Consider the following 26,191-nt stretch of genomic DNA (forward strand, 5'->3'; position numbering starts at 1 on the left):
CTTCACAGCTAGGCTAGGCTGGCTGGTGAGTTCCATCTCCCTGGGACTACCTTACAGATGGGCCCTGCCGCATGGGTGCTGCAGATCAGAGGCCAGGTTCTCATGGTCGGTCGAGCAGCAGCACTTAGCCATGGCCATGCACCACCAGTCTCGGCTGCTGCTTCATGGTTTTCTGCTACTTCCTTCAGCTCGCGACACAGCCCAGGCTGGAACCACAGCTCTGCTTGTGCTTACCAAAAGCTGTCTTCCAGAAAGAGCAGGCCTGGCTCCCCTTATGCCCTTCCTGGATTCTGCAACAGTTGCAAACCTATTTTCCTTTATGAAAGTTTGTGATTAATGTCTGCTGCCTTATCATTAAAATACTTGAAAATACAGCTCTACTCTAAGGTCTGTCAGATTTGAACATGCCCTACCTAGCTTCTAGCTTGCTAGGGTCTAGCAAGATCTCTGGTATACGGCTCGTGGGTTCCTTTCTCCAGGAGGCTGGGCTGAGAATCTGGTCACAGAGTTTTCTTCAGCCAAGGCTCTGTGGAGAAGAATGCCTTCTGGGCAGGGAGGGAGCCTAGGGCAGCCATGCTCACACAATGGGAAACCTGCGTCCCTTCCAGCGGATTGGGGGGAGGGGTAGAGGAGTGGGGGAGTAGAGGTGTGGTGTGGTGGGGGTGTGGGGTGTTGGGGGGGGGGGAGGGCAAGGAGCCTCTGAATTGTGAAATGCCAGATAACTGACCACACTTGATTAAAATAAAGACAGTCAAGAGCTAGATTTTAATTCACTAAACTTAATGATTAAAAAAAAAAAAAAGACAAGGATAGGGAGCTACTGAGGGAGAAACCTCCAACCACTGGGATTTTTTTTTTTTAAATTTACATTCAGAATTTTATTTTACTTTGTAATTAATTAATTCAGACTACATCTCATTGTTATCCCTTCACTTGTATCTTCCCATTCCTCCCTCCCTCCCTCCCTCTTTTACCCTGTTCCCCTCCCCTAGGTCTGTGACAGAAGGGGACCTCCTCCCCCACCATATGGTTGCAGCCTATCAGGTCTCATCCTGGTAGCCTGCTTATCCTTTCTCTGAGTGCCACCAGGCCTCCCCACCAAAGGGAAGTGGTCAAATATGGGGCACCAGAGTTCATGCAGAGACACTAAATCTGTTAGAAGAAAAAGTGGGGAAGAGCCTGGAACACACTGGCACAGGAGACAACTTCCTGAACAGAACTCCAACAGCCCAGGCCTTAAGGTCAACAATTAATAAATAGGACCTCATGAGGCTGAGAAGCTTCTGTAAGGAGGAGACACTGTCAACAGAACAAAGCAACAGCCTACAGATTGGGAAAAGACCTTCACCAACCCTACATGTTACAAAGGGCTAATATCCAAAATATATAAAGATCGCAAGAAATTAAACACTGTCAAACTAAATAACCCAATTAAGAAATAGGGCTCAGAATTAAACAGAGAATTCTCAACAGAGGAATATTGAATGATTGAGAAACACTTAAAGAAAGAATGTCCTTAGTCATCAGAGAACTGCAAATCAAAATGACACTGAGATTCTATCTTACACCCATCAGAATGGCTAAGATAAAAAACTCAAGTGACAGCATATGCTGGTGAGGATGTGGAGAGAGGGGAACACTCCTTCATTGGTGGTGGGAGTGCAAACTTGTACAACCACTTTGGAAATCAATCTGGCGCTTTCTCAAAAAAACTGGGACAGGACTACCTCAAGACCCAGCTATTCCTCTCCTTGGAATATACCCAAAAGATGTTCCACCACACAACAAGGACATATGCTCAACCATGTTCATAGCAGCCTTATTTGTAATAGCCAGAACCTGGAAATAACGTAAATGTCCCTCAGTTGAAGAATGGACAAAGAAACTATGATAAATTAACACTATGGAATACTACTCAGCTATTAAAAATAAGGAAATCCTGAAATTTGTTGGCAAATGGATGGAACTAGAAACGATCATACTGAGTGAGTTAATCCAAACTCACTGACTCACATGGTGTATACTCACTTATAATTGGACACTAGCCCAACAGGGATGTTCCATGAAAGTCCTCACTTATCAGGAGATTGGGATGGATGCAAGGACTTCCTATTGGGACTCTAGGTGAGAGAAGTATGGGAGAATGGGGAAACAGGAGGATCCAGAGGGTCCTAGAAACCTATAAGAAGAACATCATGGCGGCGGATCTGCTCAAACTACTGTACCAACCTCTGGGTTTTTAAACCAAGGGTACCTGGATAGCAGGAGACACTCCCAGGGCACTTCCCAGAGCTTGTCTCCAGGGCACCTTTGATATGTTTTTCATCAAAGAGCCAGCTTTTGACACCTTTTGACATAGGGTTTGCTATTGAAGTGTCCCTGCAAGGACTAGCTTTTTAACACATTTGGGCCTGGTGGGTTGTTTTGCACATGTGGTGGCGCATGTCTTTAATCCTAGCACTCGGGAGGCAGAGGCTGGTGGATCACTGTGAGTTCGAGGCCAGCCTGGTCTACAAATTGAGTCTAGGACAGCCAAGGCTACACAGAGAGACCCTGTCTCAAAAAAAAAAATACATATGGGTAACAGTGCATTGAGAATTGTCACCTGAAAGTAATTATCCTTTAAAAACTCACTCATAGCTGGGTGATGGAGTGCACGCCTTCAATCCCAGCACTTGGGAAGCAGAGGCAGTTGGATCTCTCTGTGTGTTCGAGGCCAGCCTAGTCTACAAAGTGAGTCCAGGACAGCCAGGGCTACACAGAGAAACCCTGTACCAAAAAAACCAACCAACCAGCCAACCAAACAAATAAAAAAGAAAGAAGCTCATTCATAGAGGTAAAGGACTTACTGCCAAACTGATGACTTGAGTTAGCTCCCTGAAGTCCACATGTTTCCATGAGTAACACTCTTCCATGCTGTTCTCTGATCTCCACAAGTACATGTTTATATGCGCACCCACACACATACACGCATGAAGTAAATAAACAATGTTACAACAACAAACAAACAAATTCTCACTCATACTGAGGAGGACCTGGCCCAGCCAAAGAGCCACAGAAAAGCCCTGTGTCCTTCCCTCTTTCCTCACCAAGGCCTTTGTTTTTGTGTGGGTCTTGTACCTACACTCAGTTCTGTTTTTATTTGCTCTGGCTGTTTGTGTGCATGCTAATGGGAACTGTGATTCAGGCAGATGCCTAAGAAGAGGACAGGTGTTGCTGAAGTCACCAGAAAGCTTAGACTCTCAGACCTTGGCGCAGCTCTTCAGTCTCTGTATCTTAAGCAGCACTGAGGCAACACCACACAGTGGTGAGTGTTATTAATTTATTTTCTCCCCATGACTCCCTGCAGGACTGCCTTGATCCAAAGCTAGGCTTAGTCATTCACCACGTAAATGATCTTTGACAAGTTGCTTTCTTGTTTTGGTCTCTAACCTGAGAAAATAGGAAGAATAGTATTATGTACTTCATGGGTTAATGTGTGAATTTGAGGCTAAAGTGTGTACATTGTTAAGTACGAAGCTGGAGTAGCTCTCCAACCATGAGTGTGAAGTAGCCTTACGTGTCTAGACATCAGTGTCCTTGCCTTTGAGATTGTCAGCCCTACTTCCTAAGGGAGCGGCAGGGGCCTGCCTTGTTCACGGCTCTGTCTACAGGACCTAATATATTCTCTAGTTTGTAGTTGATCTTTAAAATTTATATTTATCTTACTTTATTCACTTTACTATTATTCGTAATTTTAAAAATTTATATATTCACTTTACATGCTGATCGCAGCCCCTCTCCTCCTGTTCCCCCCTTCCACCCTCTTCCCCCATCCCCTCTTCTCCTCAGAAAATGGGAGGTTCCCCCTCCAACTCACCCCAGCTAAAGGGAAGTGATCAAAAGCAGGCAACAGAGTCCATGTTATAGACCGCACCTGCTCAGTTTACTGGGGGACCCACACGAAGATCAAACTGCCTATCACTTACATATGTGTAGAGGGCCTAAGTCTAGTCCATGAGGGCTGGAGAGATGGCTCAGAGGTTAAGAGCACTGGCTGCTCTTCCAAAGGTCCTGAGTTCAATTCCCAGCAACCACATGGTGGCTCACAAACATCTGTAATAAGATCTAGCGCCCTCTGTACATGCAGACAGAACACTGTATACATAATAAATAAATAAATCTTTTAAAAAAAAAGTCTAGTCCATGCGTGCTCTTTGGTTGGTGCTTCCATCTTGTGAGCCCCCGTGGGTCTAGCTTAGTTGACTCTGTTGGTCTTCTTGTGGCTTTCTTGTCCCCTCTGTGTCCTTCTATCCTTTCCCTCAACTCTTTTTGCCAGACTCCCAGAGCTTCGCCTAATGTTTGGCTGTGATTCTCAGCATCTGACTCTATCAGCTGCTAGGTGGGGCCTCTCAGAGGATAGTTATGCCAGGCTCCTGTCTGTAAACACACCAGAGTATTGTTAATGGTGTCAGGGGTTGGCTCGCTCGCATGGGGTGGGTTCCAGGTTGGGCCAGGCTTTGGTTGGACATTCCTTCAGTCACCACTCCATCTGTGTCTCTGCACATCCTGCAGGCAGGGCAAACCTTGGGTGAGATTTCTTAGGTGGATCTCCTCCTGCCACTGTAAGTCCTGTCCAGCTAGAAGGTGATCTCCTTAGTCTCCACATCCCCTCCTGCCAGGAGGCTCAGCGAGAAAAATCCCCACATCTTCCCTGTAGCCTACCTTGTCACAAGTTTCCAGCTTGTCTCCAAGCCCTCTCCCCTCCCCTTCCCCACTCTCCCCATATCTGATCCCCCCCCCCCCGGTTGTTTCCCCCCCTACACCCTCTCCTGCCCAGTTCCCTCTATACATCCACTGCCACTGTCTGTTCTCTTTCCCCATCTGAGTGAGAGCTAAGGAGGGCTCCCTTGGCCCTCCTTGTTACTTAGCTTCTTTGGGTCTGTGAATTGTAGTATGGTTGTCCTGTACTATATGGCTAATGTCCACTTATAAGTGAGTGCATCATACTGTATGTGCCTTTCTGCATCTGGGTTTCCTCACTCAGGATGATCTTTTCCAGTTCCATCCATTTGCTTGTAAGTTTTAAGGTTTCCTTGTTTTTAATAGCTGAGTAGTAGTACATGGTGTAAATGTACCACAGTTTCTTTATCCGTTCTTCATTTGAAAGACATCTAGGTTGTTTTCAGTTTCTGGCTATTATGAATAAAGCAGGTATGAATGTTGATGAGCAACTATCCTAACAGTATGGTGGAGGATCTTTCGGGTATATGTCCAGGAGTAACAGCTGGGTTTTGAGGTAGTACTATTTCCAATTTTCTGAGAAAGCACCAGATTGATTTCCAAAGTGTTGTATAAGTTTGTACTCTTACCAGCAATGGAGGAGTGTTCTCCTTTCTCCACATCCTCGCCAGCACATTTTGTGCTGTCGCTTGAGTTTTTTGATCTTAGCCATTCTGTGTAAGATGAAATCTCAGAGTCATTTTGATTTGCATTTTCCCAATGATTAAGGGTGTTGAACAGTTTTTGAAAAAAGTCCTTCTCAGCCATTAGAGATTCTTCTGCTGAGAATTCTCTGTTTAGTTCTGTACCCATTTTAAAAATTGGACTATTTGGTTTGTTAGTGTTTAATTTCTTGAGTTCTTTATGTATTTTGGATATTAGCCCTTTGTCAGATGTAGGGTTGGTGACAACCTTTTCCCAATGTTTAGGCTGCTGTTTTGTTCTGTCCACAGTGTCCTTTGCCTTACAGAAGCTTTGCAGTTTCATCAGGTCCCATTTATTCATTGTTGATCTTAGAACCTGAGCTGTTGGTGTTCTATTCAGGAAGTTGTCTCCTGTGCTAGTGAGTTCAAGGCTGATCCCCCACTCTCTCTTTTTAATAGATTTAGTGTATCTGGTTTTATGTTGAAGTCTTTGATCTACTTGTACTTGAGTTTAATGCAGGGTGATAAATATGGATCTATTTGTATTTTTCTACATGTAGACATCCAGTGAGACCAGCACCATTTGTTGAAGAAGCTTTCTTTTTTCCATTGTATGGTTTTGGCTTCTTTGTAAAAAACCAAGTGTCTGTAGGTGTGTGGATTTATATCTGGGTCTTCAACTCAATCCCATTGATCCACCAGTCTGTTTCTATGCCAGTACCATGTAGTTTTTATTACTGCTGCTCTATAGTAGAGTTTAAAAGCAGGAATAGAGATACTTCCAGAAGTTCTTTTAGTGTATAGGATTGTTTTAGATATTCTGAGTTTTTTTTTTTTTTCCATTTGAAGTTGAAAATTGTTCTTTCAAGGTCTGTAAGGAATTGTGTTGATATTTTGATGGGAGTTGCATTGAATCTGTAGATTGATTTTGGTAAGATGGCAGTGTTTACTATGTTAATCCTACTAATCCATGAACATGGGAGGTCTTTCCATCTTCTGTTGTCTTCTTCAATTTCTTTCTTTAGGGATTTGATGTTTTTTCATATAAGTCTTTTACTTGCTTGGTTAAGAGTTACACCAAGATATTTTATGTTTCTTGTGATTATTGTGAAGGGTCTAGTTTCCCTAATTTCTTTCTCATCCCATTTGTTATTTGTATATAGGAGGGCTACTGATTTTTTATTTTAGTTTTTAAAGTAATCTTGTATCCAGCCAGGGCCTTTCACTCATTCCACAGTCACTGCAGTACTGCTACCCAGATACCATGGGTCCTAGGCACCACCATCTTGGATCTTATTATTATTATTATTATTTAAATTAACATATTTTCGAGGGGGCTGGAGAGGTTGGTAGAGCGCTTCCCTAGCATGGAGGAAGCCCTGAGTACTGTTCTCAGCACCACATTAGGCTGGGGTAACAAGAAGTAGAGGCATGGCCAGCCCTGGTGGTGCACACCTTTAATCCCAGCACTTGGGAGGGAGAGGCAGGTGGATCTCTGAGTTCGAGTCCAGAGTTCAAGGACAGCCAGAGGCTAGATAGAGAAACCCAGTCTGTTAAAAAAAAATGTTCAAAGTAATTCTCTACTACGTTGTCCATTAGAAGCCGGACTTAGTTATTATATGAGAATATGTGTCCCAATCTCCCGAATCCAAACAACAAGGAAAAGAGTAATTTCTTGGCTGGGCTCAGAGTGGGAGAAATTCCCAGGGTACTTTGCAGACCATGGAGGAGGGGATAGCAAACTGGTGTTTAGGATGGAGATCTCAGTGTTTAAGATCGAATTATAGGGCTCCTGATTCAAATGAACTCCTACTCGAACTTCTACTTGGGTGAGTGGCTCTGAGGGAGCCTCCTACCTCTCTGCGCCTCAGTTTCCCCATCTTTTCCCTTCCCTTTCTTGGGAGCTCGCATCCCTACCCCGTCAGTTGCAAGCCAGTTGAATCTGAAGGAAAAAGGCCTAAATCACGCAAGCGTGGGGCATTCTCCCGCAGCAGGGGAAAGGCTGTACAGTTAGGATCACTTGGGACGAAGTCAGGGGGCGTGCAGGGCCCAGCGCGGGGTTCTTCGGGAGGACCCCGGAAGCTTAGGAAACATCAGAGGATGAAAAGTGCAGACGGGGCCTGCAGCAGGCCCAGCCCTGGGCACAGAGAGGCTGCGCTCTTCTCACGCACTGGGCGGGGCGGGGCGGGGCTGCATCCTGGTGACGCGAGCCAACCGCGCGGCGCTGCGGCTCCTAGCTCCGCTGGCCACCCGCATGGCGCTGCGCAGCTTCTGCAGCGCTGATGGCTCCGATCCACTCTGGGTAGGTAGTGGACGGCGGGGAGCGGTGCGGGGCAGCCGGGGAGGCCCCGTGGACCGGGGGACGCTGGGACGGGCGGACCGATCGGCTCTCCAGCCGGAGCTCCGGTCTGCGGACGTGGGGACCGGCCGCCCACGCCCGGGCGCAGCCGCCGCTCTCAGACTCTGGGGACTCAGTTTCGGGAGAGCTGGGCCTCTCTGCTTTAGGGTTCTGCCCTCGGGAGGGAACGCCAGATCTGGAGGCAGCAAGTTGGTTTTTTTTCCCCCGTCCTTTGTGGGGGTACGGTCCCCACTCACCAGGCATACCCCATCACCGAGCACCATGCAGGAGCCCAGACTCTAGAAAAGGGACTTCCCACCGCTTGTGTTGGGGTTCCCCCACCGTTTGTTTTTCTTCCCGGTAACTCTAGTTTCATGTTTTTGTTTTTCTTTTGTTTTTGTTTTTTTATCCTTTCTTTCCTTTCTGCCTACATTCTACCGGGGAAGTTTAAGGAAACAGGAGAGAGAGAGGCCAAGAGCGGAAAGAGGGGCCTTTTTTTGGTCCTTTTTTGCAGTTTTGGGGTGCAGTGGAAAATGCTCGGGACCCTAGTACCCAGGGGAGTGTCTTCTATCCGGTGAGGCAGTGAGGCGCCACCGCTCTGGAGATGTGCCCGGCACTATAGGCCCTCCCCAGGAAGCTTTCTTCCGAAGTGATCCTAGGCTGGGTTCCCTGGCTGACTGCTCTAATCCCTAGTGCTGGTGGATTTCTCGTTCCTGTAATGCGATTTGCCTCTTGTTAGAGAACACTCCTGTATGCTGCTGTCCTGACTATTAATGAATACAGTAGGACAGCCTGAACATGATGACTCTTGTTTTTGTTTGAGAAACAGGAAAAAAACTCCTGTTTCCAAGCAGCTGCCGATTAGCACCCACAAGTACTTGTTCTGTTTTGAGGTACCTCGCTAATAGGCTACACTAGGAATGTCGATCTGTGAAATCTTTTGGGTGAAGAGGGTGCCACATTTGGCTATGACTATTTTAAAGCCAAAGAGGCTGGAGGTTCCTCCAGAGTTGGAAACGGTGCTCATGACTTGCGTTCAAGAGTCCGCAAGAAATTGGTGCCTGTTTGCTACAAAGGGAACACCTTGTGTGTTCTCTCCCCGTGGACCTGGTGTGTGGAGAAAACAGAATTATTTTGCAAGGACCCGGTGGGATCTGGCTCAGTGTTACATGGATGCTGGTGTATTTCCTGGTTTATTCACCTGTGGTGGAGGGAAAGTAGGTTACCAGACATGATTCTCTATCAGTTTGCATGTACAATACATCTTGTGTTTGTATGTATGTCTGTGTGATGTGTGCATTCATGCATACCATGGCACACACATGTGGAAGACTCCTTCGGGACTTGGGTCTCTCCTTCCATTGTGTAGGTTCTGAAGATTGAACTCAGGTCATCACGCTTGATGGCACGCATCTTGGCCAGCCGATACCTGAATGTATTTTATTGCTGGGCAGTGATGACAAAAAAAAAAAAAAAAAAAAAAAAAGAAGTTTCTGGTGTATTCTCTAGCTTCTAATCTGCTAAGAAGCCTACCCAAGAAACCTGGTTTTGTGTTCTGTTGTTCTATGGGCTTTTTTTTTGCCACAGAAAAGGAAGCTGGATGAATTGTGCTTGGCAGTAGTGGGGGCTGGCCTTCACCTTAGGCAGGTTCCCACCCTCCCTGAGTGTTCACCTTGTAGACTTTGTGCCTCTCCTCTCACTGGTCTAGGCTCGCTGCCTTCTGGAGTCCAGAAATCAGAATGAAGGAGAGGGCAGATGGCAAGTAAGGACTTCCATGTGAGCTGGGTGGTGGTGGCAGTGGCGGTGGCGCACACCTTTAATCTCACCACCTGGGAGGCAGAGGCAGGCGGATCTCTGTGAGTTCGAGGCCAGCCTGGTCTGCAAAGCAAGTTCAGGACAGCCAAGGCTATACAGAGAAATTCTGTCTGGAAAAACCAAAAAACCAAAGCCAAAAACAAAAAAATAAAACAAAAAATAAAAATAAAAATCACATGTTAAAAATGACTGGAGATTTAGCTCTATGGTACAACAGTTGCTTAGCATGTGTGAGGCTCCACACTCAATTCCCAGTACCTCTAAAACCAAAACCAACCAACCAACCAACCAAAACCCAAAGATATAGAAAAAGACAAGTGCTAATTTCATGCCTAAAGTAGAAATAAATATTGGAGAACTCAGAGTAAGTACCTGTGTGCCCTGCATTCAGAAGGTGGTTCTGAAGCTAAGATGGGTTACTTTTCTACTCTTCCTCAGTTTCCCCATGTAGAATAATGGAGTATCTAACAAATGGTAATATGAATGCATCCTTGGCAAGCACTGGGAACAGTACTGCTCGGTACTTAGTTAGCACTCAGTAGATGTAAGTGCTTGCAGTTGGGTGAGACTCCAAGGTTGATTTTTGCTGCACCTGCTGAGAACATTTGGCTATACACAAAAGTCGGCAGCTGCCGAGCGGTGGTGCAGGCTCTGGAGGGCGTTGCTTGGGCGGCCTGAAAACTGTATCTGATGCAGTGACTTGTGCATCTTCTCGGTGACTTGTGGAACTGCTCCTGGGGTAGCAAGTGGCCTTGGGAAGCGTTTCCTCCACTTCTCACAGGGACCTTGTTGCTTTTCAAACTCCTTTCACTGCCGTTTACCACGCCCGTTGCCTTGCAGTCCAGTGTCAGCGAATGGTAACCACAGCAGGATGCACCAGCAGCCGCCTTCCTCTGTCTCTCTCCTCTAATCCTCTCAACCTCTCGCTGGACTTTGATATTTATACTCTCCCACAGTCCTCAGACTCCCATAACTGCAGCTGGCAAAGATTACACACCTCTCCATGCTGCGTGAGGCTGTTACCAGCTGGCTTAGACCACGCCCTGCATGAGGCAATTATCAGCTGTGGACAAACTAAAGGCAACTCCATATCCCATGTTTGGGATTGAAACAAAAACCTGTTCACATAGCATAACTGAGTTTTTTTTTTTTAAAGATTGATTTATCTAATGTATATGAATGTTTATGCGCGTACACCTGCATGCCAGAAGAAGGCATTATATCTGATTGCAGATGGTTGTGAGCCACCATGTGGCTGCTGGGAATTGAACTCAGGACCTCTGGAAGAGTAGACAGTGCTCCTAACCACCGAGCCACCTTTCCAGCCCCATACTGAGTTTTTAAACCAAAGCTTCCACTGCAGAGGTGGTTCACTTTGGGAGCATGGTGGTGTTGGGATTCAGGGACATCCTTATCTTACTGCATCCTGGGAGGAGCTGAAGTACCTTTAGGAAGATGGTCCATTCTCTTTGGGGGCCAAAACCTATCGTGTCCTTCAGGTGTTAAAAATAATTTATTTTGCCAGGTGTGGTGGCGCACGCCTTTAATCCCAGCGCTGTGAGTTCGAGGCCAGCCTGGTCTACAAAATGAGTCCAGGACAGCCAAGGCTACGTAGAGAAAACCTGTCTCAAAAAAACAAAAAATAAAACAAATAAATTTTTAAAAAACTTTATGTGCATTGGTGTTTTGCTTGCATGTATATCTGTGTATGGGAGTCAGATCCCCTGGAACTGGAGTTAGATGGTTGTAAACTGTCATGTAAGTGCTGGGAACTGAATCTGTGTCCTCTAGAAGAACAGCCAGTACTTTTAACTACTGAGGTTTTTTTCTCCAGCTTTTGTCCTTGATTCCTCTTTCCTCCTCCTCCTCCTCTTCCTCCTCCTCCTCCTCTTTTGGTTTTTCAAGACAGGGTTACTCTGTGTATCTTTGCTGCCCTGGACTCACTTTGTAGACCAGGCTGGCCTTGAACTCACAGTGATTCCCCTGCCTCTGCCGCCCTGAGTGCTGGGATTACAGGTGTGCGCCATCTCGCCCAGCTTTCCTCTTATTCTTTTTCTGCCTGTTCTTGCCAAAAAACGTGTCCAGACTTGTCAGGGCTGTTTCCTGGGGCCTAAAGTGCTGTCTAATGACTTGTTATTGCCTTTGAATACCATTTATTTGTTATTTTTGTAGGGCTGGGGACTGAGCTCTTTTTACTTTTTGTTTTGAAACAAAAGTCTTAACTAAAACGGCGCAGGTTGGCCTTCATCTCTGTAGCCCGATGGTCCTGAACTTGTGATCCCTCTGCCTTCGCTTCCCAGTAGCTGGGATAGCAGGCCTGCACCGGCACTCCCAGCCTCCTTCCCTCCCTGTCCTCCCTTGACCCCTGGCTTCTACTATCAGTTCAGCAGCCAGAGAGTGTACTTTTGATTTGTATTCTTCTGCCATACTGGGGATAGAATCTAGGGCCTGGCAACTGTTAGGCAAGCACTTCTCTGCTGAATTCCATTTCCAGCCCAGAGGAAGCCTGTCGAGAGACACACCAGAACCTGCCCTTCCTCTGCTCAGCACCCTTCAGTGGCTCCCCAGCCACTGTCCAACCAAGCCTGGAGCACGGGCCCTCAAGCTCTGTTCTTGTGTAGCTGCTTTCTTGGTTAGTTTCTTCAGTCACGGGGCTCCTCAGGCATCTTTTCTCTGATCCCTGCCTCTTCTCAGACATCCAGTTTTCTGCTCCCACTTCATGGCTCTTAATTCTTCTCATACACCAAAGAGTTTACTTACTTTGCTGTGTTTGTAACTCAAATCCTAGTATCCAGGGCAGAGTATGGTGTTCAGGAGTTGCTCGTTGAATGACTAGGTGCCCTAAAACCCTTGAATAGCTTTCAAGTTGCTCAGAATCCTCTCCGAGACATTCAGGATAAAATGCTATTCTGTGTGTGCAATGATCCTCTGAGATCATCTGTTTTCCCCCAGCCTTGCTTATAGTAGGCTTAACCCACATTTGAACAATAAATAAGAATAAATAAAACTTATTTACTTATTTAGAGGCAGGGTTTCCTATATCACCTTGGATGGTCTGGAATGTGATGTGTAGACCAGGCTAGCCTCAAACTCACAGGCCACTAGCCTCTACCTCCCAAGTGTTGGGATTGAAGGTGCATACCACCATGTCTGGCTTTTTGTTGCTGTTTTTTTTTCTCTATTAATTATTCACTTTGCATCTAGATCACAACTCCCCTTCACCCCCCCTCCCTTCTCCCATTCCTCCCTTCCCTTCTAAGTGAACGGGACACCATGGGTACTGACCAATCCTGGCACATCAAGTTGCAGCAGGACTAGGTGCATCCTCTCCCACTGAGGCCACACAAGGCAGCCAAGCTATGGGAAACAGATCCAGAGGCAGGCAACAGAGTCAGAGACTGTCCCCACCCCAGTTGTTAGGGGACTCACATGTGTATATCTGTTACACATGTGCAGGGGGCATAGGTCCAGCCCGCGCATGCTCTTTGGCTGGTAGTTCAGTCTCTATGAGCCCCCATCGGCCCAGGTTAGTTGTCTCTAGATCTTCTTGTGGTGTCCTTGACCCCTCCTGCTCCCTTTTGAGAAAGTCTTGTTTTGTAGCTCAGGCTAGCCTGGATCTTACAATCTATCCTCCTACCTTAGTCTTTTGAGTGCTGGGACTATAGGCCAGTGCCAGTAGGCCTGGTTGTAGTGTTTGAGTGTGTGTGCCCTAGATATGTGTTCTTAATTGGGTTTTAGATCTATCGTACCTCTAGGCTGGCTTGGTTTTATTTATTTTACTTAGTCTTTAATCTTTTTGTTTGTTTGTTTGTTTTTTGTTTTGTTTTTCCAGATAGGGTTTCTTTCTCTGTGTAGCTTTGGCTGTCTTGGACTTGCTTTGTAGACCAGGCTGTTTTCAAACTCACAGAGATCCACTTGCCTCTGCCTCCTGAGTGCTGGGATTAAAGGCGTGCACCACCACGCCCCACCCACATTAAGCACGCTTGCCTGGGCATCTCCTCATACCACCGACTGGCTCTTTTTTTTTTTTTTTTTATACTTGTTTATTGCTTTAGGAGTGGGTGGGTACACCAGTGCCGTGGTATGTGTGGAGGTTGGAGGACAACATTCAGGAGTTCTCTGTCTTCCCTCCTTCCCTCCTTCCCTCCTTCCCTCCCTCCCTCCCCTTCTTCCCTCCTTCCTTCCCTGTCCTGGTGGTTTTCTCTTTTTACCATGTGGTCCCTTGGGATTGAACTCCGGTTATCAAACTTGGTGCAGAGTGCCTTTACGTATTGATCTGTCTCACCAGCTCTAATTTGTTGGATAGGCTTTCATATAGTCAGGCTGATGTCAAACTTGCTATAAAGCTGAGGATCACCCTGAACTTTTGATTCTCTTGCCTGAGTCTCCCAAGACCATCACCAGCTGTGGTTTTTGGGCTTTATTTTAATGATGTGAACTGCTGTTATCTTCACTAATTACTGGAGGATTTGCACAAACACCTGGGTTTCTGGCCTCTCTCAAATAATATTGGACAACACTGTGCCTCATTGTAGCTGCTCCTGGAAAACAGGCCTGTAGACTCCATTCCTCCTTGTTGTTGCTCTCTTGGAAGGCCATTGTCTCTGCTAATAGTTTCTCCCACCTGGCTGGCTCTCTTCCTGGCATCTGTCTGTTAGTATTTGACTTGGGATCTGTTGCTTCGTAGCCCAACCTTAAGATGACTCAGGCTCAGTAGGTTATTTTGCTTTGTTTGTTTGGGGCAAGGTCTGGCTAGGACAAGGCTGGCTTGGATCTTACTGTGTAGCCCAGGCTTGCTTTAAACTCTTGGTCCTCTTGTCTCAGCCTCCCAAGTGCTGGGATTAGAAGATTTGTGCCACCAAGCCTGACCTTTAGATTTTTAAAATACATTCATTATCACCCAACCTTGGTTTTTAGATTAAAAAAACAAAAACAAAAACAAAACCACACCATCACCACCACCACTACCACCACAACAACAGCAATATCATCACCGTCATCATTGAAACACTGTTTTACTACATCGCTCTGGCTGGTAAGGAACTCACATATAGACCAGGCTGGCCTTGAACTCAGAGATCCGCCTGCCTCTGCCTCCCAAGTGCTGGGATTACAGGGGTGAGCCACTACTGCCTTACCTTTTTTTTTTTTCTCTAAATACTGAGGTTAAAGGTGTGTTCTGCCATGCCTATTTTTAATTCTCTGTGACTGTCTGTCTGTGTGCACATGTATGTGGGTGCCTAAGGAAGCCAGAACATTGGATGCCCTGCAGTTGGAGTTACAGGCAATTGTGAGCCACCTGATGTAGGTGCTAGGAACTGAACTTGGCTCCTTGGCAAAAGCAGTACAGGCTTTTAACCTCCCGGGCATCTCTCTGGCCCTTGGTTTCATTCTTTAATGCTTTGTGTGTGTGTTTCTGGGTAATGAGCCCAGGGTCTTTACTATCTACTAAGTGCTCAGCTGCTGAGCTGCACCTCACCCGCATCTGGCTAGACTGTCTCAGGCTCAGGTGTGGGTCTTTATTCCAGGTGCCCTAGGATTCTGAAGCAGGTAGCTGATGTGCATGTGGTCTCTAGGTTTCCCAAGTAGGCAAAGGCCTGGCTTTTATGACCAGATTTTTTTGTTTTCTGTTCTTTATTATTTAAATAATTTATTCAGATTACATCCTGATTGTTATCCCCTCACTTGTAACTTCCCGTCCCCCCTTCCCTTTCCGCCCTATGCCTGTCCCCTAGGCCTGTGACAGAAGGGGACCTCTTCCTCCCTATATGATCTCAGGTCTCATCTGGGTAGCCTGCTTCCCCTTCTTCTGAGTGCCACCAGGCCTCCCCACCAAGAGGAAGTGGTTATGACCAGATCTAATGGTCAGAAAAAACAAGACACCCAGCTTGTAAAAGCTTGCCTGAGTGTTTTACAAAAGTAAATCAGTGGGTTAGAATCCTAAGGAGAGCCTGGAACAAGCTTCCCTTGGTTTGACAAGAAGTTAGGGATAGCATCTGTCCTGATGGAGGTGTGTGCCTGTCTTTTTCTTCTTGGGGCTAGCTGATTGAGGACACCATATTGTGGCAAGACACTGTATTTCTGTGAGTGTTGAGGTGTGTGGGAGAACAGGGCCTAGTTTCTCAACTCTGCCCTGTTCACAATTGGACCAAACTATTCTTTGTGGTGTATAGGGCACGCTAGGTACTGTAGGGTATTTAGCAACATAAATTTGGCAACAAACTGTAGGGTATCTGCCCACAAGCTGCCAGGCATACCCACACTTGTTATAACAACTAAAAATGCCCCCAGGCAGTGCCACATGGCCCTTGGGGGTTAACCCACAGTCACTCATTTAGAGGAAGGTGGAGGACCAATTTGAGACAGATCTACCCTGGAGTTCCTGGGCTTTCAGGGTGTGCAGCTCACTGGATAATGGGCCCGAGGAGTTGCCCTGGAGTTTAAAGAGAAGTGAAAGAGGTTAAACTCCATTTAGTCAGAGAGGGAACTTGGAGAAGAGGTAATTTGGAGTGGTCTGGTCTGTTTCCTCCCTTCCCCAAGAGTGATTTTTTCCCTCATCCGTTCTTCCCATTGGCATGTAGGGGACAGTCTGGTGTCACCAGTGAAAATGTCTTTTATATAGAGGGCTATGAGGCCCTACTCTTTCATTTTTTCTGTTCTTATCCATCCATCCATCCGTCCGTCCATCCATCTATGAGAAAGGGACTCACTGTGTAGCCCTCGCTGGCCTCTGCCTCCTGAGGGCTGAGATCGAAGGGCGCTTTACCATGTCCAGCCATTCATCATTATTCATTCCTTCTTGTTCATATGTGGAGGCCAAAGGCCAATGTCAGGTGTCTTACTAGGTCATTGTAAGGTCATTGTGCCATATACTAGGTCAAGCCCCATTTTATTTTATTTTATTTTTTTGATACAAGATTTCTCTGTGTAACAGCTCTGGCTGTCCTGGAACTCTCTCTGTAGACCAAGCTGGCCTCGAACTCACACAGAGTGCCTGCCTCTGCTTCCCAAGTGCTGGGATTAAAGGTGTGTACCACCACTGTCCGGCTTCATCATTTTTTTTCTTTTTTTTTAAATACTTTTATTTTATTACACATGTATAAAACAAACTACATACAGCAGGGAGAACCATGTGACAATCATGAGAATAATGAGTTCTAACATGTTACATTCATAGTGACTTGGCCATCTGCATTCGTCTTGTTTGAAGTAAGTGTTTTTCCTGTCTTGTTGGGTCTAAATTTCCGAATGAGATTCAATATCTATCCTATCTCAACTCTAATAGCTTAACTTCTTTACCTTGATCTAAAACGATCTTGTCCCTAACCAACTAAGCTTGGTTATACAACTATACTATCTTCTCTTCAATGCCCCTCAGAGACTTGAGAAGGAATAAAACTTAAATTCCTGAGTGAACCAGTAGTGTGGGTTAGCAGCTTCCAAAATGTACAAATTGACTTAAGACAGTTTACTGCCTGACCAGTCACCCAATACACTTTATAACATTGGAGCCTCATCTTCAGCTTTGTGGCCTAATATCTCTGCCAGGCTTGTTTGCAGGGCAGGAACTATCTATAATCATGCTTCTAACATCTGGGGACGTGAATGCTACCTTATGAAGGACAACTTCTACAGATGTAAGATAATATCTGTGCTTTCAGACTTTGTTGTTTCTCTGTGATGCCAGCACATAAGTAAAGATCATCAGTAGAAAAAGACTCTGAACCTTTGTTCAAATGTGTAAGAAACACAATATGGAAAAACAAGCTAAAACAGCACTGAGATTCCGTCTTACCCTTGTCAGTGTGACTACAAATAGTGGTGAGGATATGAACAAAAAGGAATTCTTTTTTTTTTTTTTGAATTGCATTTTCTTTATTGGTTATCTGTTGATGGCCATCTAGACTGGTTCAATTTCCTGGCTTTTTTTTTTAATTTCTTTTTTTTTTTTTTTACTTTATTAATTTATTCTTGTTACATCTCAATGGTTATCCCATCCCTTGTATCCTCCCATTCTTCCCTCCCTCCCATTTTCCCCTTATTCCCCTCCCCTGTGACTGTTCCTGAGGGGGATTACCTCCCCCTGTATATGTTCATAGGGTATCAAGTCTCTTCTTGGTAACCTGCTGTCCTTCCTCTGAGTGCCACCAGGTCTCCCCCCTCCCCCCCCCACAGGGGACATGGTCAAAGGTGAGGCACCAGAGTATGTGAGAAAGTAATATCCCACTCTCCACTCTACTGTGGAGAGTGTTCTGTCCATTGGCTAGATCCGGGTAGGGGTTTAAGGTTTACCGCCTGTATTGTCCTTGGCTGGTGCCTTAGTTTGAGCGGGACCCCTGTGCCCAAATCTGCCTATCATAATCTTCTACTTGTAGGCTTCTAGGACCCTCTGGATCCTTCTACTTTGCCATTCTCCCATGATTCTCTCATCTAGAGTCCCACTAGAATGTCCTCCGCTCTGTCTCGGTTTCCTGGTAAGTGAAGGCTTTCGTGGGACATGCCCCTTGGGCTAATATGCAGATATAAGTGAGTATATACCATTTGAGTCTTTCTCGGCTTCACCATTTTATTTTGAGATGCGGTCTCTTACTGAGCTTGGAGTTTACCCATTACCCAGAGGCCTCTTGTTGTTTTTTTGTCTCTGCCTCCCCACCGTGGGGTTACAAATGCATGCCATTGCTTTCAGCTTTTATGTGGGTGCATCCACACTCAGGTCGTCATGCCTGTGCAGCACTTTAGGCCCACTTAGCCATGCCACAGCTCTCCTCCCCTCTGACACGGGGTCACTCTTTATAGTCAGTATGTCTGGAACTTTCCCTCTTTTTCCTCAATCTCTCCAGTGGTAGGACTGTAGGTGTGTGCCACCCGCCACACCTGGTTTTTTACTCCCTCACTTTGAATTGCCTCAGGTTAAGTAGACAGTAATGTGTCCAGAGTCTGCTGCAGTGCACTCCTGACTTAACACAACCAGGGAGAGTGGCTCTGGGCTGCCACCCTCTCACCCTCAAGTCATAAGAAGATTTTATGGAACTTAATCCCTGCTCTTTTCCTGAGTTTACTCTTTGAGAACCTCAGTTTCCTTGGCCTCCTGGGTGACAACTTGGGGACACTTTGTTTATAGAGACTGTGGATAAGTGTTGAAGTTTAGAGAGCTTTGTGTGGCTTTTAAGATCCTGGATTTGTTCCCCTTTTCCTCCACAACCCCTCCCCCTCCCTATTTTATTACTGCACATCTACTAAGTTCTAGCTTTGTTCTGGACATTGAGGATGTGGTCCTGGACATATGGGATCTGTTCCAGGGTACCCCCAAACCATTCCAGATCATGGTAAACCACACGGAAACCCAAAACGGGAGGAACTAGGGTGAGTATAAACCACCTTAGCAAGAAATGACGTTTGTCCCAATGTCTTGGTGGTTGAGCTGGCTGTGTCCCAGAAAGAGAGAAAACCCATGTGGATGTCCTGAGGAGCATGATGTGGTCAGGGTAGCATAGAATAAACACACACACATGCATGCGGGTGTGCACACATGCACATACACACACACACACTCACACAAACATACACACACACTCACATACCAACATACACTCACGTGCATACTCAAGAGTGCTCACATACACACACATACACACTCACAGAGAGAGACAGAGAGAGAGAGAGAGAGAGAGAGGCAGAGAGAGGTTTATTTTTGTTTTATGTGTGTAAGTGTGCATTACATGTTTGTCTGGAGTTACAGATGGCTGTGAGCTGCCATGTGGTGCTAGGAATTGAACCTGAGTCCTCTTCCACGGAACAGTCTCTGCTCTTTAACTGCTAAACCATATCCAGCCCATGTATACTTTTTTTTTTGAGACCGTTTTATGCAGCCCAACTGGCTTTGAACTTACACGTAACCAAGGATGCTCTTGCACCTCTGATCTCCTGCCTCCACCCCGGAGTGCTGGGATTAGAAGGGAGCAGTAGCGGCCCATTTTCTCCATACTTGGGGGTGGAAACTGACTTCACAAATGCCAGGTGAGCACTCTGGCAACGCAGCTTTATCCCTGGCTCTGTATCAGTGAATTTGAGCTCAGGAATTACAAGGCCAGTAGGAAAACCACTGAAGTCCTGCTTGAAGCTTTTCACAGAATCATGAAGCCTAAGCAGAAAGGGCCTGGAAGTCCCAGGTGGGGGCTTTGCTGGCCTGGGGGGGGGGAGGAGCAGCGCTTGTGCGGAGCAGTCAGGGCGGTGGTGGTGGGGGGAGAGCAGCACAGAGCAGTGGGGGGGAGAGGAGCGCTTGCGCAGAGCAGTCAGGTGGGGGTGGGGGAGCAGCGCTTGTGCAGAGCAGTCAGGGCGGGGTGGAGGGGGGGAGCAGCGCTTGTGCAGGGCAGTCAGGGCCAGATCATTCTGTGTTGGAGCAGATTGGGGTGTGTGCTGGGGATGGAGTCCAAGTGCTCCTGGAACTGCACCTCAGCCCCAGGTCTCTTTGTCTTTAAATTAAACTTATGTGCTCCACCTCCATTCCTGTCTCATCTATGGCTCAGAACCTTCCCAGCTGCCTTTGATCCTGTAAACAGCTTTTAATGACTAACAAAACTTTCCCTTTCTGGTTAGGAAGATTTTCTACTCGTTTTTTAGAAAATGGCTTTAAAAATTAGAGTGCAATTTTCTTCATGGTGGTTTTTTTTCCCTTTCTTTTTTGAGACAGCCTTTAGCCTTAGCTGCTCTCAAACTCCCTATGTTGCCAAGGATGACCTGGAACTAACTGCCTTCACCTCCCAAGTGTTGTGATTATAGGTGTGTTGTTGGGGTGGGGGAGTTTCAGATTTGTTCAAGCTTGGCCTTGAACCCAGCTTGCCTCTGCCTCCAGAGAAGCTGAGATGACAATCCACTAGGGCTGGATGGCACTGTTACTTAAGAAAAACAAAAAACAAAAAAACCCCAAAAGTAAACAATCTAGAAGAATATGAAGGTACAAAATCAGGTTTCCATTTCTTCCCTGCCGACTGCCCTCTGCAACGAGCAAGCGCTTTTGTGTGCACGCATCTTTGCTGCTTGTGTTTATATGTGCACATTTCCCCTGTAAATATTCTGTATCTTGTAGCCTTCACTTAACAGTAAGAGCTGATGTCCCTCTGTGTGAAGCCTGTGGCATCTGAAAGAACAAGGAAGTAACATTTCTTTTCAGGCCTTCCTTCTGTGGGAAAGCTAAGAAGCCACTGTCTGGTCTGACTTTGTTCCCTGTTGGTGACTGTCAGTCATTTTTGGTTTTTCAGCTTATTAGTCAGCACGGGGGAGCGTGTCGGGCTGGTGGGGGGAAAGAACATTCCTGATCATGCTCTGTGGTCAAATATACGCTTATGACTCAGCAGAGTAAGTTTCTCCACCAGAGGTTGCCTGGTTAAGAGATAATTACCTTTTGAAATTTGCTAGCTAATTACCAGGTTGATAAAATGGTTATACTCCCACAGACGATCCCACCAGAACTTATAAAACACCTACTGTGTCCTTGGCATATGAATCTTGAGCAAACAGGGAAGCTTGTTGGAGCTGCTTTTCTGGATGTGAGAGGGTGAAGTTAAAGTTTGCACACCAGAGAGCTGAGGTCAGAGACTAAATGAGGGTTGTTGGGTCCTGTCCAGCTTTGCAAAGTTGTCCTTAAATACTGACTATTTCCCCCATTAATTAAGAAGTGCTTTGAATTAACAGTTAAGCAACATGCAAGGCTTTACTTACATCCTATCCTCAGATGTCATTATGACCTCTACGCCCCTTAAAGTTTCCAGTTGCAGCACCGAGTTTTTTGATTATAAAGATGATGCACGCTCTGTAGCCAAACAAACCACACAGACGTGTTAGTATAGATGCTGTTGGACCAGCTGGTGGAGCCATGCTTTTCCACCTGTTTATTAAACGAATAGCATATTTAAGTCTGCATAGATTATAGTCTTTATTTTGCCCCCCCACATAGATACATAGAATCTTGTTAATCTTTTCCATTAGCTATATAATATTCCATATTACAGAGCTGTGACATGGCCCATTGTTTGTCTAGAGTTTCCTTTTATCAAGTATGTATCTTTGTGCAGGAGTCAAAATTGCATACATTTTAATCTTTAATATGAAAGCTGATTATTTTTCAAGAAGTCTATAGCTAGTCTTTTCTGAATGTTAGTGAATGAAAATTCCCATTTCTAGCTTGGTGTGGCGGTGCATACCAGTAATCTCAGGCTGAGACAGGGGCTGTGAGAGAGAGAGGCCAATCTCTTTTTGACATGAGACTGTGCTAAACAACAACAACAACCAAAACACCCAACAAAACCCATTTGTTCAAACCCAAGTCAGTGTTGTGCAATCCCAGAGACCTGGGAGGCTGAGACTGGAGGCTCTCAGTACAAGGTCTATTGAGTTCAGAGGACTTGAGAGTCAGCCGAGGTAGCTTACAGTGAAAGCAAGGCTGCTTGTCTTTATGTACGGTGGTGGGTCTTTTTCTTGTAATTGGTTGGGGATGTACCGTGTACTAAGGACCTTGCCCTTCTGTTTTTCCTGAGTGCTGTGAAGATTCTTTCCTAGGCCAACATGTATCTGCTTGTGTGCTAACCCTCAAGACTTAGCCCTCTCTGGGGTTATGAGTGACCACACTGGTAGCTTGCATTCCATTTTGTGGTATTGCTGTCATAAGAATTTCTCATCCTTCATAACCTTGTAATGACGACTTTCATTGTTCCACCACACTTCCTTGTGCCTGTAGACTATAATTCATGTCATTTTAGCTGTGGTTTGACATTTAAGTTACAATAGCATTTTTTCCCTCTTTTGTTCCTCCATTTTTTTGAGAGAAAACATTGTACTGCTGTTATGATGGACATAGGGCCTGTTGGCTTGTTTCCTTGGAAGCCTTCCCCAGAGCAGAAGGACCAGCCCAGAACATCCAGAAAGGCTACACCCCAGCCTTTGCTTTGTTTTCCAGAAAAGAGTTGGCTAGGTCATAATTCTAGCCTGGTCCAAGAATAGCTGTTGTTGTTGCCATCGTCATCATCATCATGTAGTGTGTGTGTGTGTGTGTGTGTGTGTGTGTGTGTGTGTGGGGAGAGAGAGAGAGAGAGAGAGAGAGAGAGAGAGAGAGAGAGAGAGGGAGAGAGAGAACATGAGCGAGCTATGCTGTATTCCTATTGGTTTTAAGAGTCTGTTCTTAAAAGAAGATGAAGGTCTGGGGATGCAGCTTAGTTGGTAGATTGAGCCCTGGATTCCATCTCCAGTACCAGTTTTATAAACTGGGTGTGGTGCTGCAAGGCTGTAAATCCTAGCATTTCGGAGGTAGAGACAGGAGGATCAGAAAGAGGTTAAACGTCGCTCTCAGCTATGTAGTGATTTCCAGTCCAGCCTTGGATACATGAGGCTTTATCTCAAAACAAAACAAAACGAAACACACCTGCCCCTCATCCAACACCAACAGATAGATGAGGACCGGGAACTTAACTTAGGTAAGGGGTAGAGCATTTTTCTAGCATGCATGAGGCACCAGTAACAAAACAAAACGAATGACAGTAGCCTCTTTGCTGCTTGTTCCCTCTTTGTAAAGGTTTGTAAGACTGGAGACCAGTGACCCACAGGCGAGTAGGATTCACCAGGCCTGGGAAGGTGACCTGGTACTTACAATTAGGTCATCATGTCTTTGAGAGCCCTTCATAAGGCTTCATTGATGTATTAACTCAGGATGTGTCCCTTATCAATATCTTGGGGTACTGCAGTGGTAATTTAGCTTAGTAGGCTTTTCTGTGTTCTTTGTCTTCACCCATGACTCATGATGTCTGGTGGGCCACTTCATGGTGGGTGCCGGGATAGAGCTGACCCAACTCTGGATGGCAGAATTCTTGGTAGGAGGAAGAGGAGGAGAAAAGAGTACCTTGCAGTCAGTCCTTTTATTGCTTGAGGGTCCAGAGGGAGAGAAGGTAATACCCTAAAGAAACCCGGAGACGTGTGGCTGGAATCAAGGCTGACTGTGAGAGAAGCTGGATTTGAAAACTTCTTACTTCCCAGCACGTGGAGTAGGCTAGTTGCTAGATTTATGGCAGCTTCTGTTTCCTTCTCTGTAAAAATGGGTCCCATGGTCATGCTACATATTTTTGTGTGTGCTCAGATCTGCGCGCCTGTGTGTATGTATACATTTGGAAGCCAGAGGTGGACACTGGCTGTCTTCCTTTACACTTTGTGAGACAGGATCTATTCACTGAACCTTTAGCTCACAGATGCAACTAGACTGACTTCTGGCGGGAGCTACAGGGATCTGCTGCTTTCCTCCTCTCCAGCCCTGGGGTTTCAGACGTGGTCTGATGCACCAGGTTGTCTTCCTGCTGATGAAGTCCTTTACTGAATGAGCCATCTCTCTGGTGCCCAAGCTGTGTGCTAACAGGCATCTCAGGACTCTATAGCACATAGCATGTAGTTGTTACTCTAGGCAGACTCCATTATGGGATGATAGGGGAGGTGGGTGGGCAGTAGGGACCGTTCAGGGGGATTTCTGGTGTGGTGCTTGTCCTGAGCTCATTCAGGCTGAATCAGGCCAGAGCCTCTTGAGTCTTTCTTGGCTCATCCAGCTAGACCCCAATCCAGGTGTCTGAGACATTTCAGGTTGGTCCAGCAGTCTGCCTAGAGTATTTAGGGTACTTGGCTGTGGAGCCCGGGACAAAGTGAGTATGGGGGTGTCTCCCACACCCCAGTTTCTATTTAACATACTAAAGCAGAGCAGGCCTTCAGATTCTCCTAGCTTCCCTCAGACCCTACCTGTTACAGGGTGTGGCTGCCATACCCCCAACCCCCTATCCTGAACACTCCAGCCCAGGGCTGGCCTGCCCTTCCCTCAGAGGCTCTTCCCTATATAATCCAGACATTGTGGTTACCTGCCCTCTCTTTTGTACCTTTGGCCTCCTGGCTGCTGTACTTGGTCTCCCCCTAACCCCCGAGGTTCAAGGTCATGACCACTTTGGACTCTTCCAGATATGTCTGCTTCTGGCTATGTCTCCCTTTTTATCTATGATAAACTTTCTTCGCCTAGGAGAAGTCACCTTATTTCTTTTTTTATCCGGTCACCTCTGATGCTGTGTGTGTGTGTGTGTGTGTGTCTAGATCGCAGTCTGCAGCTCCCTTTGAAGCTCAGGTGTAAGCAAACCAGCCTCTCTACCTAAATCAGTTCAGCCTGGAGTCCGCACAGAAGCTAATGGTGGTGGAACGCATGGGCGTGCGTGTTGGTCAGGTTTTAGTAGTCTCCCAACACCACAGCGATCGAGTTACTTAAAGGGGCACTGGCCTGTAATCCGGACTACACAGGCAGGAGGATGGGGAGCTCATGACATCCTGGGTAACTTAGTCTCTGTGTCAGAAGGAAAAGTGAAAAGAAGCGGAGCTGTAGCTCCGGGTCAGTACACTTGTTATTAGTACGTGTGACATCTCAGGTTGGTACCCCATACCCTCCATAGAAAGTCAGGAAACATTGTCCTTTCACTCATCCTTTTCTTTTGGATTATGAGAAGGACACTTTATATAATAAAAATGCAGGGGCTGGAGAGATGGGTCAGAGGTTAAGAGCACATACCGCTCTTGCACAGGCTCTGAGTTCAGTTCCCAGTGCACACATTGGGTGGCTCACAATTGCTTGTAACTCCAGCTTCAGGGGATCCAGTTTCTGAACTTTGTGGGCACCTGTACACGCGCGCGCGCGCGCGCGCGCGCACACACACACACACACAGATACACAGACACAGACACACAGACATACAGGTACACAGACACACAGATACACACACACACATGCACACACAGATACATACAGATACACACACACAGATACACAGACACACAGATAGACACACACACACATACACACACGTAGATACACACACTTAAAAATATGCTTAAAAAAGGATAAAGAACCAGGTGATCCCAGCCCTTGGAAAGTTCAAGGTCATCTTTAAGCTACTTGGTGAATTTAAGGCCAGCCTGGGTTATATGAGACTCTGCCTCAACAAACATCTTCCCTACCAAAGACAAAAAGCCAAAAAGGAAAGTGGTACCTTATATTCTTCTAGATATAGTCCTATTGGCCCTTTTGTGTATATACTTTTCAGACCCCTCTACGTAAAAGCAGAATGCATTGTTATTTTCTGATCCTCCTGGCTCAGCCTCTCAGGTGCCATGATTGTAAGCTTGGCCACCATTTGGGCTCTTAGTTGTTTTGAGGCAGGGTCTCACTATGCAGCTCTAGTTAGCTTATTACCCACAGAATTCCATCTGCCTGTGTCTCCCAAATTTCGGGATCTGAAATAGTGTTTCCCCACATTCTTTAGTCTGTGATTTCACTGATAGTTCTCTTGGAGACAATCCATTTTTTCTTAACTAGACAATATTTACTTGCACATGAATGTAAACATGATCCCAATGAAATGTTTTGTTTATAGTGATTTGTCTCTGTCATGACAATCTCTTTCCCCCGCAGCCCTAGCTACAGGGCTTGTCTAGCTTGTTACCCTCTGTGCACAGGGCTACTTGTGGGGGATGTGAGATAAGGCTTAGGTGGGCTGGTCTTTCAAGTTTCCAGCCACCCCATGGGGCATTGAAAGCCCATTATCCCCACTCATGACCTCATGTCCTGGCC

At 46.2% G+C, this 26,191-nt stretch overlaps 1 protein-coding gene across 2 annotated transcripts in view; it reads left to right on the forward strand.

Annotated features, from left to right (window-relative positions):
• Positions 1-7,592: 7,592 nt before the first annotated feature.
• ABCC1 (ATP binding cassette subfamily C member 1 (ABCC1 blood group)) overlaps positions 7,593-26,191 on the forward strand; it is a 99,850-nt gene continuing 81,251 nt past the window's right edge. For both annotated transcript variants that reach the window (XM_084761261.1, XM_084761262.1), the window contains exon 1: positions 7,593-7,707. In XM_084761261.1, the coding sequence (XP_084617387.1) occupies positions 7,660-7,707 (48 nt within the window). In that variant the 5' untranslated portion in view covers positions 7,593-7,659. The remainder of the gene's footprint in view (positions 7,708-26,191) is intronic.

The sequence above is a fragment of the Acomys minous genome, assembly GCF_964271855.1.
Source record: "Acomys minous genome assembly, chromosome: 16".
Lineage (NCBI taxonomy): Eukaryota > Metazoa > Chordata > Mammalia > Rodentia > Muridae > Acomys > Acomys minous.